Source organism: Pan paniscus, chromosome 5 (genome assembly GCF_029289425.2).
Source record: "Pan paniscus chromosome 5, NHGRI_mPanPan1-v2.0_pri, whole genome shotgun sequence".
Lineage (NCBI taxonomy): Eukaryota > Metazoa > Chordata > Mammalia > Primates > Hominidae > Pan > Pan paniscus.
The window spans coordinates 25,553,101-25,569,996 of record NC_073254.2 but is presented as its reverse complement, the minus strand read 5'-3'; the positions used below and the strand labels follow the sequence as shown (position 1 = coordinate 25,569,996).

Below are 16,896 nucleotides of genomic sequence, written 5' to 3'. Positions count from 1 at the left end.
TGACCCAGCAATCCCATTACTGGGTATATGCCTAAAGGAATATAAATCATTCTATTATAAAAATACATGCACACCTATGTTCATTGCAGCACTATTCACAATAGCAAAGACATGGAATCAATCTAAATGCCCATCAATGATAGACTGGATAAAGAAAATGTGGTACATACACACCTTGGAATACTATGCAGCCATAAAAAAAAATGAGATCACGTCCTTTGCAGGGACATGGATGGAGCTCGAAGCCATCATCCATAGCAAACTAACACAGGAACAGAAAACCAAACACCGCATGTTCTCACTTATAAGTGGGAGCTGAATGATGAGAACACATGGACACATTGCGGGGAACACATACTGGGGCCTGGGTATGTTGGGGGAGAACATCAGGAAGAACAACTAATGGATGCTGGGCTTAACACTTAGGTGATGGGATGGTCTGTGCAGCAACCCACTATGGCACATGTAACAAACCTGTACATCCTGCACATGTACCTATGTAACAAACCTGTACATCCTGCACCTACATAACAAACCTGTACATCCTGCACATGTACCCATGAACTTAAAAGTTGAAGAAACAAAAAAAAGGAACGCAATTATAACATTTACCTTCTTTCCATGAGGCACTCTCTGTGCTGCAGAGAGTATGTAACAAACCTGTACATCCCGCACATGTACCCATTAACTTAAAAGTTACCTATGTAACAAACCTGTAACAAACCTGTGTAGGTTTACCTATGTAACAAACCTGTACATCCTGCACATGTACCCATGAACTTAAAATAAAAGTTGAAGAAAATTATAACATTTACCTTCTTCCCATGAGGCACTCTCTGTGCTGCAAGCTCATCTAACTATATGTTTGCTTAGAAATTCTAAGGAGGCCAGGCACGGTGTCTCACGCCTGTAATCTCAGCACTTTGGGAGGGCGAGGCTGTTGGATCACTTGAGGTCAGGAGTTCGAGACCAGCCTGGCCAACATGGCAAACCCCCATCTCTACTAAAATACAAAAATTAGCTGGGTATGGTGGTATAGGCCTGTAATCCCAGCTACTCAGGAGGCTGAGGCAGGAGAATCGTTTGAACACAGGAGGCAGAGGTTGCAGTGAGCCAAGATCACGCCACTGCACTCCAGCCTGGGTGACACAGTGAAAGTCTCAAAACAAAACAAAACCAAACAAAACAAAACAAAAAGAAATTCTAAGGAACAAACGTTGAACCAAACCAGGCACCCCCTGAGATTCTCCCCACCAGGAGATTGCCTTGAGACAACAGTCAATGTACAACCTAGTTCTGCCCACGATGGCACCAGCCAGACCACCTGATGGATAAGCCATCAAAGCAAGTCATGAAGACCCCACACTTCCTCACTCTCTCCCTTACATGCCATTCATGCCAAGTTCCCTTTAAAATCCCCTGCTTTCTTGCTCACCCATTGCCTGCAAACAGACTGGGTGGTTTTGAGGGTGGGGGGTACCATGGGAGTGAGACCGGCCCTTTGGATTGCATGGGAGCTGGGTGAGGCCTGTGACTGCTGACTTTTCCCCATTTCCCTGACAACCTGCATGACTCAGCAGAGACAGCCATAATCCTCCTAGGAACATAACTCCATTGACCTGGGAACCTCACCCGTATCCCCACAGCAGCCGCAGCAAGACCCACCCAAGGAGAGTCTGAGTTCAGACACTTCTAATCCTGCCCCCACCCAATGATCCTTCCCTACCTATCCTGGTAACTGAAGACTAAGGGAATATACTCTTGGGAGTTCTAGGGCCCCACCCACCACCTGTTCCTCCCCACACTACCATAGCTGATGCTCTCTGGAAATCACCACCTACCGGCAGAAGGCCAACCAGCACAAAAACAGAGCATTAAACTACCAAAGTTAAGAACCATCACAGAGTCCATTTCACCCCACTGCCACCTCCATCAGAACAGGTGCCGGTATCCATGGCTGAGAGACCCATAGACAGTTCACATCACAGGACTCTGTGCAGACAACCCCCAGTACCAGCCCGGAGCCTAGTAGACTTGCTGGGTGGCTAGATCCTGAAGAGAGATAATAATCTCTACGGCTCGGCTCTCAGGAAGCCACAACCATAGGAAAAGAGGGAGAGTACTACATCAAGGGCACACCCCATGGGACAAAAGAATCTGAACAACAGCCTTCAGCCCCAGACCTTCCCTCTGACAGAGCCTACCCAAATGAGAAAGAACCAGAAAACCAACTCTAGTACTATGACAAAATAAGGTTCTTTAACACCCTCCAAAAATCATACTAGCTCACCAGCAATGGATCCAAACCAAGAAGAAATCCCTGATGTACCTGAAAAAGAATTCAGGAGGTTAGTTATTAAGCTAATCAGGGAGGCACCAGAGAAAGGTGAAGCCCAATGTAAGGAAATAAAAAAATCATACAAGAAGTGAAAGGAGAACTATTCAATGAAATAGATGGCATAAATAAAAAACAATCAAAATTTCAGGAAACAATGGACAACTTACAGAAATGCAAAATGCTCTGGAAAGTCTCAGCAATAGAATCGAACAAGTAGAAGAAAGAAAGTCAGCCGGGCATGGTAGCTCACGCCTGTAATCCCAGCACTTTGGGAGGCCAAGGTGGGCGGATCACGAGGTCAGGAGATTGAGACCATCCTGGCCAACATGGTGAAACCCGTCTCTACTAAAAATACAAAAATTAGCTGGGTATGGTGGCACGTGCCTGTAATCCCAGCTACTCGGGAGGCTGAGGCATGAGAATCACTTGAACCCAGGAGGCGGAGGTTGCAGTGAGCTGAGATCACACCATTGCACTCCAGCCTGGCAACAGAGCGAGACTCTGTCTCAAAAAAAGAAAAGAAAAAAAAAGTCAGAGCCCGAAGACAAGGTCTTCGAATTCACCCAATACAACAAAGACAAAGAAAAAAGAATAACAAAATACGAACAAAGTCTCCAAGAAGTCTGGGATGATGTTAAACGACCAAATGTGAGAATAATTGGCACTCCCGAGAAAGAAGAGAAATACGAAAGTTTGGAAAATATATTTGGGGGAATAATCAAGGAAAACTTCCCCAGCTTTGCTAGAGACCAAGACATCCAAATACAAGAAGCACAAAGAACACTCGGGAAACTCATCGCAAAAAGATCATTGGCGAGCCACACTGTCATCAGGTTTTCTTTCCTTTTCTTTTTTTTTTTTTTTTGAGATGGAGTCTCGCTGTGTTGTCCAGGCTGGAGTAAGGTGGTGCGATCTTGGCTCACTGCAAACTCCTCCTCCTGGGTTCACACCACTCTCCAGCCTCAACCTCCCAACAAAGGAAAGAATCTTGAGAGCAGTGAGACAAAAGCACCAGGTAACCTATAAAGGAAACCTATCAGATTAACAGCAGATTTCTCAGCAGAAATCCTACAAGCTAGAAGGGATTGGGGCCCTATCTTCTGCCTCCTCAAACAAAACAATTATCAGCCAAGAATTTAGTATCCAGCGAAAATAAGCTTCACATATGAAGGAAAGATACAGCCTTTTTCAGACAAATAAATGCTGAGAGAATTTGCCACTACCAAGCCACCACTACAAGAACCGCTAAAAGGAGCTCTAAATCTTGAATCCTGGAAACACATCAAAACAGAACCTCTTTAAGGCATAAATCACACAGGACCTATAAAACAAAAATACAATATTACAAACAAAAACCAAAGCATATAAGCAAGAAGTAGCATGATGAATGGAATGGTACCTCACATCTCAATACTAACATTGAATGTAAATGGCCTAAATGCTCCACTTAAGAGATACAGAATTGCAGAATGAATAAGAATTCACCAACCATCTGCTGTCTTCAAGAGACTCACCTAACACATAAGGACTCATATAAACTGAAGGTAAAGGAGTGGAAAAAGACATTTCATGCAAAAGGACACCAAAAGCGAGCAGGAGTAGTTATTCTCATATCAGACAAAACAAACTTTAAAGAAACAGCAGTTAAAAAAGACAAAGAGGGACGTTATATAATGATAAAAGGCCTTGTCCAACAGAAAAATATCACAATCCTAAACATATATGCACCTAACACTGGAGTTCCAAAATTTATAAAACAATTACTAATAGACTTAAGAAATGAGATAGACAGCAACACGATGATCGTGGGGGACTTCAATACTCCACTGACAGCACTAAACAGGTCATCAAGACAGAAAGTCAACAAAGAAACAATGGATTTAAACTACACCCTGGAACAAATGAACTTAACAGATACATACAGAACATTCCATCCAACAACCGCAGAATATACGTTCTATTCAACAGGTGCCTGGAACTTTCTCCAAGATAGACCATATGAGAAGACCACAAAATGAGCCTCAATAAATTTAAGAAAACTGAAATTATTATTATGATTATTTTATTTTTTGAAATGGAGTCTTGCTCTGTCACCCAGGCTGGAGTGCAGTAGTGCAATCTTGGTTTACTGCAACCTCCACCTCCCAGGTTCAAGCGATTTTCCTGCCTCAGCCTCCCAAGTAGCTGGCATTACAGGCATGCGCCACCATGCCCGGCTAATTTTTTTGTATTTTTAGTAGAGTCAGGGTTTCACCATGTTGACCAGGCTGGTCTTGAACTCCTGACCTCAGGTGATCTGCCCACCCTGGCCTCCCAAAGTGCTGGGATTACAGGCGTGAGCCACCACGCCTCGGCTAGAAAGTTGAAATTATATCAAGTACTCTCTCAGACCATAGTGGAATAAAACTGGAAATCAACTCCAAAAGGAACCTTCAAAACCATACAAATACATGGAAATTAAATAACCTGCTACTGAATGATCATTGGGTCAAAAATGAAATCAAGATGGAAATTTAAAAATTCTTTGAACTGAGTGACAACAGTGACACAACCTATCAAAACCTCTGAGATACAGCAAAGGCAATGCTAAGAGGAAAGTTCACAGCCCTAAACACCTACATCAAAAAGTCTGAAAGAGCACAAACAGACAATCTAAGGTCACACCTCAAGGAACTAGAGAAATAAGAACAAACCAAACTCAAACCCCGTAGAAGAAAAGAAATAACCAACATCAGACCAGAACTAGATGAAATTGAAACAAAACAATACAAAAGATAAATGAAACAAAAAGCTGGTTCTTTGAAAAGATAAATAAAACTGATAGACCATGAGTAAGACTAACCAAGAAAAGAAGAGAGAAAATCCAAATAAACTCAGTAAGAAATGAAACAGGAGATATTACAACTGACACCACTGAAATACAAAAGATCATTTAAGGCTTCTATGAACACCATTACACACATAAACTAGAAAACCTAGAAGAGATGGATAAATTTCTGGAAAGATACAACCCTTCTAGCTTAAATCAGGAAGAATCAGATACCCTGAATAGACCAATAACAAGCAGTGAGATTGAAATTGTAATTTAAAAATTACCAACACCAAAAAGCCCAGGACCAGACAGATTCACAGCAGAATTCTACCAGACAGTCAGAGAAGAATTGGTGCCAATCCTACTGACATTATTCCACAAGATAGAGAAAGAGGGAACCCTCCCTAAATCATTCTATGAAGCCAGTATCACCCTAATACCAAAAGCAGGAAGGGACATTACCAAAAAAGAAAACTACAGACCAATATCCCTGATGAACATAGATGCTAAAATTCTTAACAAATACTAGCTAACCGAATCCAACGACATATCAAAAAGATAATCCACCATCATCAGGTGGGTTTCATACCAGGGATGCAGGAATGGTTTAATATGCACAAGTCAATAAATGTGATACACCACAAAAACAGAATTAAAAACAAAAATCACATGATCATCTGAATAGATGCAGAAAAAGCATTCGACAAAATCCAGCATCCCTTTATGATTAAAACTCTCAGCAAAATCGGCATACAAGGGACATACCTCAATGTAATAAAAGCCATCTATGACAAACCCATAGCCAACATAATACCGAATGGGGAAGAGTTGAAAGCATTCCATCTGAGAACTGGAACAGGACAAGGATGCCCACTCTCACCACTCCTCTTCAACATAGTATCGGAAGTCCTAGCCAGAGCAATCAGACAAGAGACAGAAATAAAGGGCATCCAAATTGGTAAAGAGGAAGTCAAACTGTCTCTGTTTGCTGATGATAATGATTGTATACCTAGAAAACTCTAAAGATTCCTCCAGAAAGCTCCTTGAACTGATAAAAGAATTCAGCAAAGTTTCCAGATATAAAATTAATGTACACAAATCGGTAGCTCTTCTATACACCAACAGCAACCAAGCTGAGAATCAAATCAAGAACTCAACCCCTTTTACCATAGATGCAAAAAATAAAATAAAATAACTTAGGGATGGGCCAGGTGCAGTGGTTCACGCCTGTAATCCCAGCACTTTGGGAGGCTGAGTTGGGCGGATCACCTGAGGTCAGGAGTTCATGATCGGCCTGGCTAACATGGTGAAACCCAGTCTCTACTAAAAATACAAAATTAGCTGGGTGTGGTGGTGGGCACCTGTAATCCCAGCTACTCAGGAGGCTGAGGCAGGAGAATCACTTGAACCCAGGAGGCAGAGGTTGCAGTGAGTTGAGATCACACCACTGTACTCACTCCAGCCTGGGTGACAGAGTAAGACTCCATCTCCAAAAAAAAAAAAAAAAAAAAAAAACTTAGGGATATACCTAACCAAGGAGGTGAAAGATCTCTACAAGGAAAACTACAGAACACTGCTGAAAGAAATCATAGACGACACAAACAAATGGAAACACATCCCATGCTCATGGATGGGTAAAATCAATATTGTGAAAATGATCATACTGCCAAAAGCAATCTACACATTCAATACAATTCCCAGTAAAATATCACCATCATTCTTCACAGAATTAGAAAAAACAATCCAAAAATTTGTATGGAACCAAAAAGAGCCTACATAGCCAAAGCAAGACTAAGCAAAAAGAACAAATCTGGAGGCATCAAATTACCGGACTTCAAACTATACTACAAGGCCATAGTCATGAAAACAGCATGGTACTGGTATAAAAATAGGCACATAGACCAATGGAACAGAATAGAGAACCCAGAAATAAACCCAAATACATACAGCAAACAAAAACATAAAGTAGGGAAAGGATATCCTTTTCAACAAATGGTGCTGAGATAATTAGCAAGCCACATGTAGGAGAATGAAACTGGATCCTCCTCCCTCTCCTTATACAAAAATCAACTCAAGACGGATGAAGGACTTAAATCTAAGACCTGAAACTATAAAAATTCTTGAAGAATGGGCACGGTGGCTCACACATGTAATCCCAGCACTTTGGGAGGCCAAGGTGGACGGATCACCTGAAATCAGGAGTTCAAGACCAGCCTGACCAACAGGGAGAAACCCCATCTCTATTAAAAATACAAAAAATTAGCCAGGCATGGTGGCACATGCCTGTCATCCCAGCAACTCGGGAGGCCAAAGCACAAGAATTGCTTGAACCTGGGAGGCAGAGTTTGTGGTGAGCCAAGATTGCGCCATTGCACTCCAGCCTGGGCAACAAGAGCAAAACTCCACTTCAAAAAAAAAAAAAATTCTAGAAGATAACATTGGAAAAACCCTTCTAGACATTGGCTTAGGCAAGGATTTCATGACCAAAAAACCAAAAGCAAATGCAATAAAAACAAAGATAAATAGCTGGGACTTAATTAAACTAAAGATCTTTTGCATGGCAAAAGGAACAGTCAGCAGAGTAAACAGACAACCCACAGAGTGGAGAAAACCTTCACAATCTATACATCTGACAAAGGACTAATATCCAGAATTTACAACGAACTCAAATAATTAAGCAAGAAAAAAAAAAATCCCATCCAAAAGTGGGGTAAGGACATGAATAGACAATTCTCAAAAGATATACAAATGGCCAGAAAACACAAAAAAATGCTCAACATCACTAATGATCAGGGGAATGCAAATCAAAATCTCTGATCTGCAAAGCCCTTGATCCTAACTACTAGTTACAAGAGAGCCTGGCAATCCGTCTCCATAGAGGGGGCAGGCACCTTCATTTCCTGACAGCCATGTCCTTTCTTGCTAGATGTCTTCCTTACTAACCACAGTTTACTACCTGATTTTCTAGGTTTATCAAGAGAGGAACTAGGATGACATGTTCTCCTCTCCCCATCAGACTCTTTCAAACCAAAGCAGCACTTTGGGGAAAAGCATTGTTAATTGATTGCTGGATCATATGGTAGTTCTACTTTTGTGAGGATCTATAAACATTTTTAAAATGAAAAAACTAGACAAATAATTTAATCCCAAGGTCACAAAGCATAGAAGTCACAAACCTGTGACAGCACACCTTCCATCATACCATACAGCCTTCCTACCTCAAGGCATGGTCAAAATATGCCCTAGAATTAAATAAATACACACTGCATATACAACAGAAATAATATTTGGAACTGGACGTGGGTTGTTTAAATGTATCATATTACCTGTTATGCTGAAATTCATCACCGCTTCCTTCGGAAGTGTCACTGAGTCCCATAGAGTATTCTTGGGAAAATAAATAAGTGAAATTCATGAGTGCAAAACACATACTTACCTAAAAAAGATCTCTAAAGGCTTAGTTCTAACCAAGAATCGAACATCATTACCTCAGCATTGTCTATATAAAAAGTGACACTCTGACTTCCTAGGTTGAAGTCGATCCAAAATTTCTCTAATTTTTCATCCGCTGGTTTTCTCATCTGTAAGAGATCATTTCAGCATGACTTATACACATAAAAATCATGCTATAGAGTCAGATAAACATTATTCCCTTGAAAATAGAATTTGTGCTCTTCCTGGAACAGCATTATCCTAGCATTATAGGGCCTCTATTGACTGACTCTTTTGTGCAAAACAGAAGGATCTCAATTTTATAGAACTCAGCCATTTCCTCCTCACCCCTCCAAAAATCCCACTATCCTTAGCATATTTGATAGATATTTAAATGTGTCACATGATTCTATCCACACAATTTTTTTTCTAATGAAAATCACGGAGAAAACAGTTCTATGTTGAATCAGTAACAAGCCACACTGCATATGGATGGAAACTTCTGGAGAAGGAGATACTGTAACCAAACATGAGTGATTTGCCATCTATCTTCCAACCATTAGAGTACAGCTAAGACTTGAAGACTTAAAATTTCCCTCATTTTAATTATTCTAAAATAAATAGATGCTTATAGTTAAAACAGGGGAAAAAAGATTCTAACAGTATGGTGTTTATAGAAACAGTAAACATCTTCTCTGCCCCTCAGTTTTTCATAAGTACCTTTCCATAGGCACCATTAACAATGCCTTTGTTTCCTCCCAGATGTTTTCTAGACATATATCAACAAGTATACTCGGGAGGCTGAGGCAGGAGAATGGCGTGAACCCGGGAGGCGGAGTTGGCAGTGATCCGAGATCACATGATGGCACTCCAGCCTGGGCAACAGAGTGAGACTCCGTCTCAAAAAAAAAAAAAAAGTATATAGAAAGCTTTTATTCCCCAACAACAGATAAAACACTAGACTTACTATTCTACAATCCAACTTTCCAATAAGTTGTATTTCTTGGACATCTTTCCTTTGTATCATACATGTCTACCTTTTAATAGCTACAGAGGTGAATGAGGGCTTTCACCCACAATACATGTTCCTGGAAGCCAATGTAAGGGTCAGGGTAAGGGCCCTGATGGAAGTGAATGGAAATTTGGATGTCATAGAAAGAAGAAAAACCAAACAGAGAGCAGAATCTTCAGACAACCAAAGGGAAAATACACAGAATTGAGACACAAGAATCAGCCTACCAGACTCAGTTCTAGAGAGAAGGAATGTGTAGTGTAGCCATGAGTTGAAAGTTTAGCTCTGAGATGCCAAGAAGGGGACTCTGAACCCAAAACAAAGAAATCATGAATGAGGACATTCTGAAGACAGGGTTCAGGACACTCAAACAAAGTCAAGCTTCCAAGACCTCTAAATATTTTAGCCTGAAACTGAGATGCTGTAGGTTAGGGCCCTTTTATATGAAGGACCTTGTTCCTCTAGAAACCAAATGGGGGGTGGGGAAGAAACTGGTCAACCTTGGACTATAAAGTGCAAGGTAGAATGAGAGAGAGAGAAAGGACAGTGGCCCCAATTGTTGAGAATAAGAGGACAGGGCATAAACCGGAAGGAAAGAAGCAAGGAAATCATCCTTTTTACCCCAGTCTAGGCATGAATTATGTTACCCATGAATAGGGTAAAATGAGGCGAGCTTCCTGTAACTGTGCTCATGTACACAGTACAGACCCTAAAATTCCTTTTTCCAGTAGTAACAGTAGAGCCCTTAAACTTACTGGTAATGCATTCTGGTTAGGGTATGGTATGATCGGTTTGAGAACTGAGGTCATTAGAAGACGTTGGCATCCTTTTTTAAAAAGCCCTTTTGAGTTATGAGAGCAAAAGTTTGATCTAACCACATAAACCTAACTCCTGGTTTCACTGCACACCACCCTCAGGACCTCCAGGAGGGATGAACATACCTCATGCTCATCAGCAAAAGCAGCAATACACGGAAATGAATACACCCTGCAAAATACCTCACAATTAAAAAAATAAAACATGAATGAATCTTAAACACATCTACAGACGTTCCGCAACAAGCACTTATAACTAGAGTATGCCATTAAGTCTCCTCATACAGAGTACAATAGGGGGTTTCAAGCCTGCAAATGGAGACCTACTATGGGTAGATTTCAAATCTCCATCTGGCAGTCAGTAAGCCAGGTTTACTAGTACTGTATCTCAACCCAGTTACTCAGCCAGATTCCCAAACAAAAGGAGTGAATTTAGCAAATATTGTCTGACCAAGGACTTAACTGTTCACGATACAACTACCTCCAGCAACCTCAAGTCAGGAAATTGTTCTTCATAAAGTCTATGAACTCTTTAAAGAATGTATTATTTTAAAATACCCCAAGTCACAAATATAATAAAACTGATAGAGGTAATTTTTAAACACACTTCAACAAGCCACTAGGCAGAAAGGGTCTGATCTTCTCAGGTTTCCACTCAATGGACAACTCAGTATACTCTGTAAATGATGTACTCAATATTCTCTCCTAAAATGAAACAGACCCTAAACTGTTCTTTTAAAATATTAGACATTTTCAGAATACAACTAGTCAATAATGCTCAGAGACACAACTTACCTTCTTTGGTCACCAAGTCTGTTGTTTAGGTGATTGAGAAAACGTCTACTGTCCTTCAAAGCAAATGATATAAACTTTTATTAAAAAAAATCAAGATGTCTTAGTTAATACTACCTTAGCATATAGAGGCCAGTGTTTGCTTCTAAATGACCAGGATGCAGTAACATCAATGAGGCTTTACAAGGATTTGTTATTATATGTTAACAACACTTCATGCCACAAAGAGGAGGCTCCAGGATCATGTTTCCAGAAGGAACCTTTGCTCCCTGCAGCCATTAGATTTTCAGCTGAGGAATACTTAGGTCTCCAAAAGTTAAATGCCTGGTTATGTTTCACTGGGTCAGAAGTGTAAGCAAGATAAATACATCTTACTGATGACCTAGGTTACAATATTTGACCGACCCATTGGGCATCCACCTCCCTAACACCTGCACAGCACTAACCAATCACAAACCTACAAAATTTATTAACTGTGATCTGGGTGTATTATCTACGGCCAACTTTCCTTTTTGGGAGTTCTCTATCTCACTGTCTTCTCCTAGCATATGTTCTAAGAACAAAGACTATTATTAGAGTTCTCCTAACCAACAGCTCTCAGGAAGAAATTTGTTGCCCCCCAACATTCTAAAAACAAAGAGACATAGATCCAAGTTTTTGTTCCCTTTTGTTAGCAAGAATTGACTGTTGTAGTCAACACTCCTTATGCTCCTGATCTGCCATTCAGGAGTAAATAGACATCAGCAGTGTAAGCCTTTCATGCAAAAAAGCAATTCGGGCCGGACGTGGTGGCTCTCGCCTGTAATCCCAGCACTTTGGGAGGCCGAGGCGGGCAGATCACCTGAGGTTGGGAATTGGAGACCAGCCTGACCAACATGGAGAAACCCCGTCTCTACTAAAAATACAAAATTGGCCGGGAGTGGTGGCACACGCCTGTAATCCCAGCTACTAGGGAGGATAAGGCAGGAGAATTGCTTGAACCCAGGAGGCGGGGGTTGCAGTGATCCGAGATCATGCCACTGCACTCCAGTCTGACCAACAAGACCGAAAGAAACTCTGTCTCAAAAAAAAAAAAACAAAAAAAAATTCAATTGAGAAGTTGATAGCTCTGGGGAAGGAAATGATTTTGGAAACAAGATAATTACATTTCTCTATTTTCATCAAATTTTCCTGCAAATGAGAAATGACAAAGAGCAGAAAGGAAATTAACACGTGAGCGCCTACAACAGCCCTGGACCTTTCAGTTTCTCTCACTGAGTTCTCAAGACTTTGAGGTGGGCTTTAGTCCCATTTTACAGATGAGGTCACTCAGGCTTCACAAGTCAACTACCTTGCCAAAATGCATACATCCCATAAATTGGAGAGGTGGGGCTCAAACTCTAGGTTCAACCCAGTTTGGGATAGCCCCAAAGCTCATGGTCTTTCCACTGAGATTATACTGAATCCTGGCTAAAGAATTACTTTATGCAGTATATGACAGTAGGCTCAGAGTCTGAGGAAATATAAAGGTCCATATTTAATAAGAATCTTGATTACATAGGAATTTTGACGAGAAAGGTTTGTCAACATGAGTACTGTTATTAAGAATTGTACCTTTTCCTACAAGAGTCTAACCCTCATTTTAAAAACTTTTTAAAAGAAGAGGGAAAATGTTTTAGCTATTTTAAGATGAAGGTGAATACACAGCAAAGCCATACGCTATTTTTGTGCAGCTTGAGGACAAAATCACAGGAAGCCCAGCTTGCAGAGAAGAAAAAAAAAAGTATTGTTTCTCCAAATTGTACAGGCCAGATGGCTCACAACACAACCACCCCATAATACTCCTCTGCCAGGCCATGTCCATTTCAGCCTCCTGCCATCACAGCAGCTGCCTTCTGCAAGGCAAAAATGCTCTGATTTCTTCTTCAATTCTTCCTACCATTCAAGGTTCATTGAAAATTGCTCACCCTTCCAAGACTTTTTTTTTAACTGGATCCATCAAATTCACCCAGTTCTGTCTCCTATAAAGAACTCCTAGACGGACATGGTGGCTCATGCCTATAATTCCAGCACTTTGGGAGGCCAAGATGGGCGGATCACCTGAGGTCAGGAGTTCGAGATAAGACTGGCCAACATGGCTAAACCTGGTCTCTACTAAAAATAAAAAATTAGCCAGGCGTGGTGGCAGGCGCCTGTAATCCCAGCTACTTGGGATGCTGAGGCAGGAGAATCACTTGAACCCAGGAGGCAGAGGTTGCAGTGAGCTGAGATTGCGCCACTATACTCCAGCCTGGGCAAGAGTGAGACTCTGTCTAAAAAAAAAAAAAAAACCTATCTGTATCCCTATATCTAGCTCACAAATATTCTGTTCATATTACCCTCAAATTGTTTCTCCTAAGTGAGAAACAAGTTTAAGAATGGCAGTGTAATCACACTTAAGCAAAAAAATCCTCCCGTAAGCCCAATGCACAGGAAAGTTCTCAGCGGATGCTTAATAAATATTGGCTAATAAGAAATTCGCATGGCCAGGAATCTCACCGTCTCAAATTCTCGATCTTTAATTTCTTTGAAAGCTTCAGCAATGACTTCATCATCAAACCATTTATGGACAAGTTCATCCCTTGATTTTTTAATCGTCAGTCTACACAGCGCTTCAGAAATAGCAACCTGCTGGTCATAATCTAGAGATTAAAAACATAGTAGACATAGATAATTCTGGGCACAAAGCAAAAGAAAAAATGAGTTCCAGAGTTAGCACTTGCTCTAAGAAACTCCATCTGAGAAGCCTAGCATTGTGTCTTAAAAAGTTACCACAGCAAAATGCATCCTGGAGTAATTAGAATCATTTAAATTCTTTTTTTTTTTTTTTTTTTTTTTTGAGATTGTCTCACTCTGTCGCCCTGGAGTGCAGCAGTGGCTGGAGTGCAGTGGCCCAATCTTGACTCACTGCAACCTTCGCCTCCTGGGTTCAAGTGATTCTCCTGCCTCAGCCTCCCAAGAAGCTGGGATTACAGGCATGTGTCATCATGCCTAGCTAATCTTGATGTTTTTAGTAGAGATAAGGTTTTGCCATGTTGGCCAGGCTGGTCTTGAACTTCTGGGTTCAAGCAATCTGCCCACCTCGGCCTCCCAAAGTGCCGGAATTGTAGGCATGAGCCACCATGCCTAGCCAAAATCATTTAAATTCAGTATTTAAGAAATACAATAAAAATCTAAACAAGAGGTTGGCATATAACAATTTTTAAATAAATAATATTTATGGGTGTTATATTTTAAATATATTAAAATACTCATTCAAAGCAAATCATCAAACAGCCTTAAAAATGTTTCTACTGGCCAGGCGTGGTGGCTCATGCCTGTAATCCCAGCACTTTGGGAGGCCGAGGCAGGAGGATCATCTGAGGTCAGGAGTTCGAGACCAGCCTGGCCAACGTGGTGAAATCCCCGTCTCTACTAAAAATACAAAAATTAGCCAGGTGTGGCGGTGCATGCCTGTAATCCCAGCTACTTGGGAGGCTGAGGTAGGAGAATCGCTTGAAAACGGGAGGCGGAGGTTGCAGTGAGCCGAGATCGCGCCATTGCACTCCAGCCTGGCCAACAAGAGCAAAACTCCATCAAAAAAAAAAAAAAAGTTTCTACTACAAAATAAAATCCCAAAATAACTTGTAGTATTTCACAGCAAATAAACTAAAACTACATGTAGCAACATGTTTAAATTTCAAACAATTCTAAGGGTAAAAAGGAATGGCATTTATAGAATGCTTTTAAAATCTCCAAAATGATAATGCATGTTGTTTAGGGATGTACAGAGTAAAAGTAGAAAAATATGCTTGGGAACGAAAAACAAATCTGAGTCAAGGAGAGGGAAATGGGATGAGGAACATGGACACAGGGGACTTTATCCATGACACTGTTTTTTTTTTCTTTAAAAACAGACTTGAAGCTAATGTGGTAAAATGCTAAATTTTGACAAAGCTGGCTGGTGAGTAAATGAGTACTCACGAATTATTCTTTCCAGTTTCCAGCATGCTAAAATCTCTCAAAATAAATTTAAAATAAAACCCTAATCCCTATCTTCAATTTAACCATAATTTATTCCCCATAGTCCCAAGATGCTCATAAAACCCCCAGTGTCCAATATTTAATATTCTAATACTGAAAATTCTGAAATTTCTTACCACCCACAGTCAAGAGTGTCCTTGCAAGGTCTTTCCTGAAACATTTAGATAAATCACATTTAACTGAAGTGAACATCAAGAGGTAAAACTTTACTACACTAGCATTAAACTTTAAAACCAAAGTATATGTTTCTGAAACTATTTCAAATTCAGCATCAAAATTTCCTTAATGCCAACACATATTTATGGAAAAACCTTCTCAAGTTTACACATTAATGATCTAGATGTTATTTTTTAAGATGCTAGAACTACTATATACACTCTGAGGTTCTGTTTTCCCTCTTGTAAAGTGAATTCAATTTGATGATCTCTAAGGGTTCATCAGATTAATTCTGGAGTTTTATAATCACCGCACCAACCTGTGAGGGCGTATGTCCTTTTACACAGTTTGATACCTGCAGGAAATGATATGACAGTGATTCTTTCCTATGAGCTGCTTGATCTGATTTTAAAAACTAATCTAGGCTGAGTGCAGTGGCTCACGCCTGTAATCCCAGCAGTCTGGGAGGCCGAGACGGGCAGATCACCTGAGGTTCGGAGTTCGAGACCAGCCTGATCAACATGGAGAAACCCCATCTCTACTAAAAACACAAAACTAGCCAGGTGTGGCAGCACATGCCTGTATTCCCAGCTACTCGGGAGGCTGAGGCAGGAGAATCTCTTGAACCCGGGAGGCGGAGGTTGCAGTGAGCCGAGAGCATGCCATTGCACTCCAGCCTGGGCAACAAGAGTGAAACTCTGACTCAAAAAAAAAGTGGTAATAATAATAATAATTTAGAGATGTAATAGAATTAAGTTATTACATTATTGTAACTAATGCAGACTCTTGAATTGTATATTCACTCAGAATTTCAAATAAATGCTAACAAGTATGAGTCGATCTTCTTTTTTTTTTTTTTTTTTGAGACCGAGTCTGGCTCTGTCACCCAGGCTGGAGTGCAGTGGCACGATCTCGACTCACTGCAATGCACTCTGCCTCCCAGGGTCAAGCAATTCTCCTGCCTCAGCCTCCCAAGTAGCTGGGATTACAGGTGCCCGCCACACCCAGCTAATGTTTTGTATTTTTAATAGAGACGGGGCTTCACCATGTTGGTCAGGCTGGTCTCGAACTCCTGACCTCAAGTGATCCACCCACCTCAGCCTCCCAAAGTGCTGGGATTATAGGTGTGAGCCACCATGCCCAGCCGAGTCGATCTTTTAATGCCTGAAATAACTCCCATTTTAAAGAACAGATTTGTTGAGAAACCTTGTGATAGTTCAGTCTCTTGTAAGAAGCAGCTCGACTTGTTACTATTAAATAGAAACCAGGAAACAGTACCACTGAGCGAAATTAATTCTGCTTAATTTTATACTTGCAGGTTTTACCTTTGAAGTCCAGAACATTCCAGACTTTCTAGAACACACAGACAATAAGGTAGTGTGTTCAAAGGTTAGTTTGAAAACTTAGGAGAAAACATGAGATCAGCTGCTCTCCAAATCTAAATACACCACTAAGAGTAGTGATTTCACTAACGTATTAAATAAAAATTTGTTTAGGA

At 40.7% G+C, this 16,896-nt stretch overlaps 1 protein-coding gene across 2 annotated transcripts in view; it reads right to left on the bottom strand.

The window, feature by feature from the left end:
• The window catches only part of SYCP2L (synaptonemal complex protein 2 like), a 203,740-nt gene that overhangs the window by 53,385 nt on the left and 133,459 nt on the right, over positions 1–16,896 (bottom strand). For both annotated transcript variants that reach the window (XM_063605144.1, XM_055113166.2), the window contains exons 12-17: positions 15,359–15,393; positions 13,719–13,861; positions 11,205–11,257; positions 10,536–10,581; positions 8,639–8,731; positions 8,477–8,537 (exon numbers count right to left, since the gene is read on the bottom strand). In XM_063605144.1, the coding sequence (XP_063461214.1) occupies positions 8,477–8,537; positions 8,639–8,731; positions 10,536–10,581; positions 11,205–11,257; positions 13,719–13,861; positions 15,359–15,393 (431 nt within the window). The remainder of the gene's footprint in view (positions 1–8,476; positions 8,538–8,638; positions 8,732–10,535; positions 10,582–11,204; positions 11,258–13,718; positions 13,862–15,358; positions 15,394–16,896) is intronic.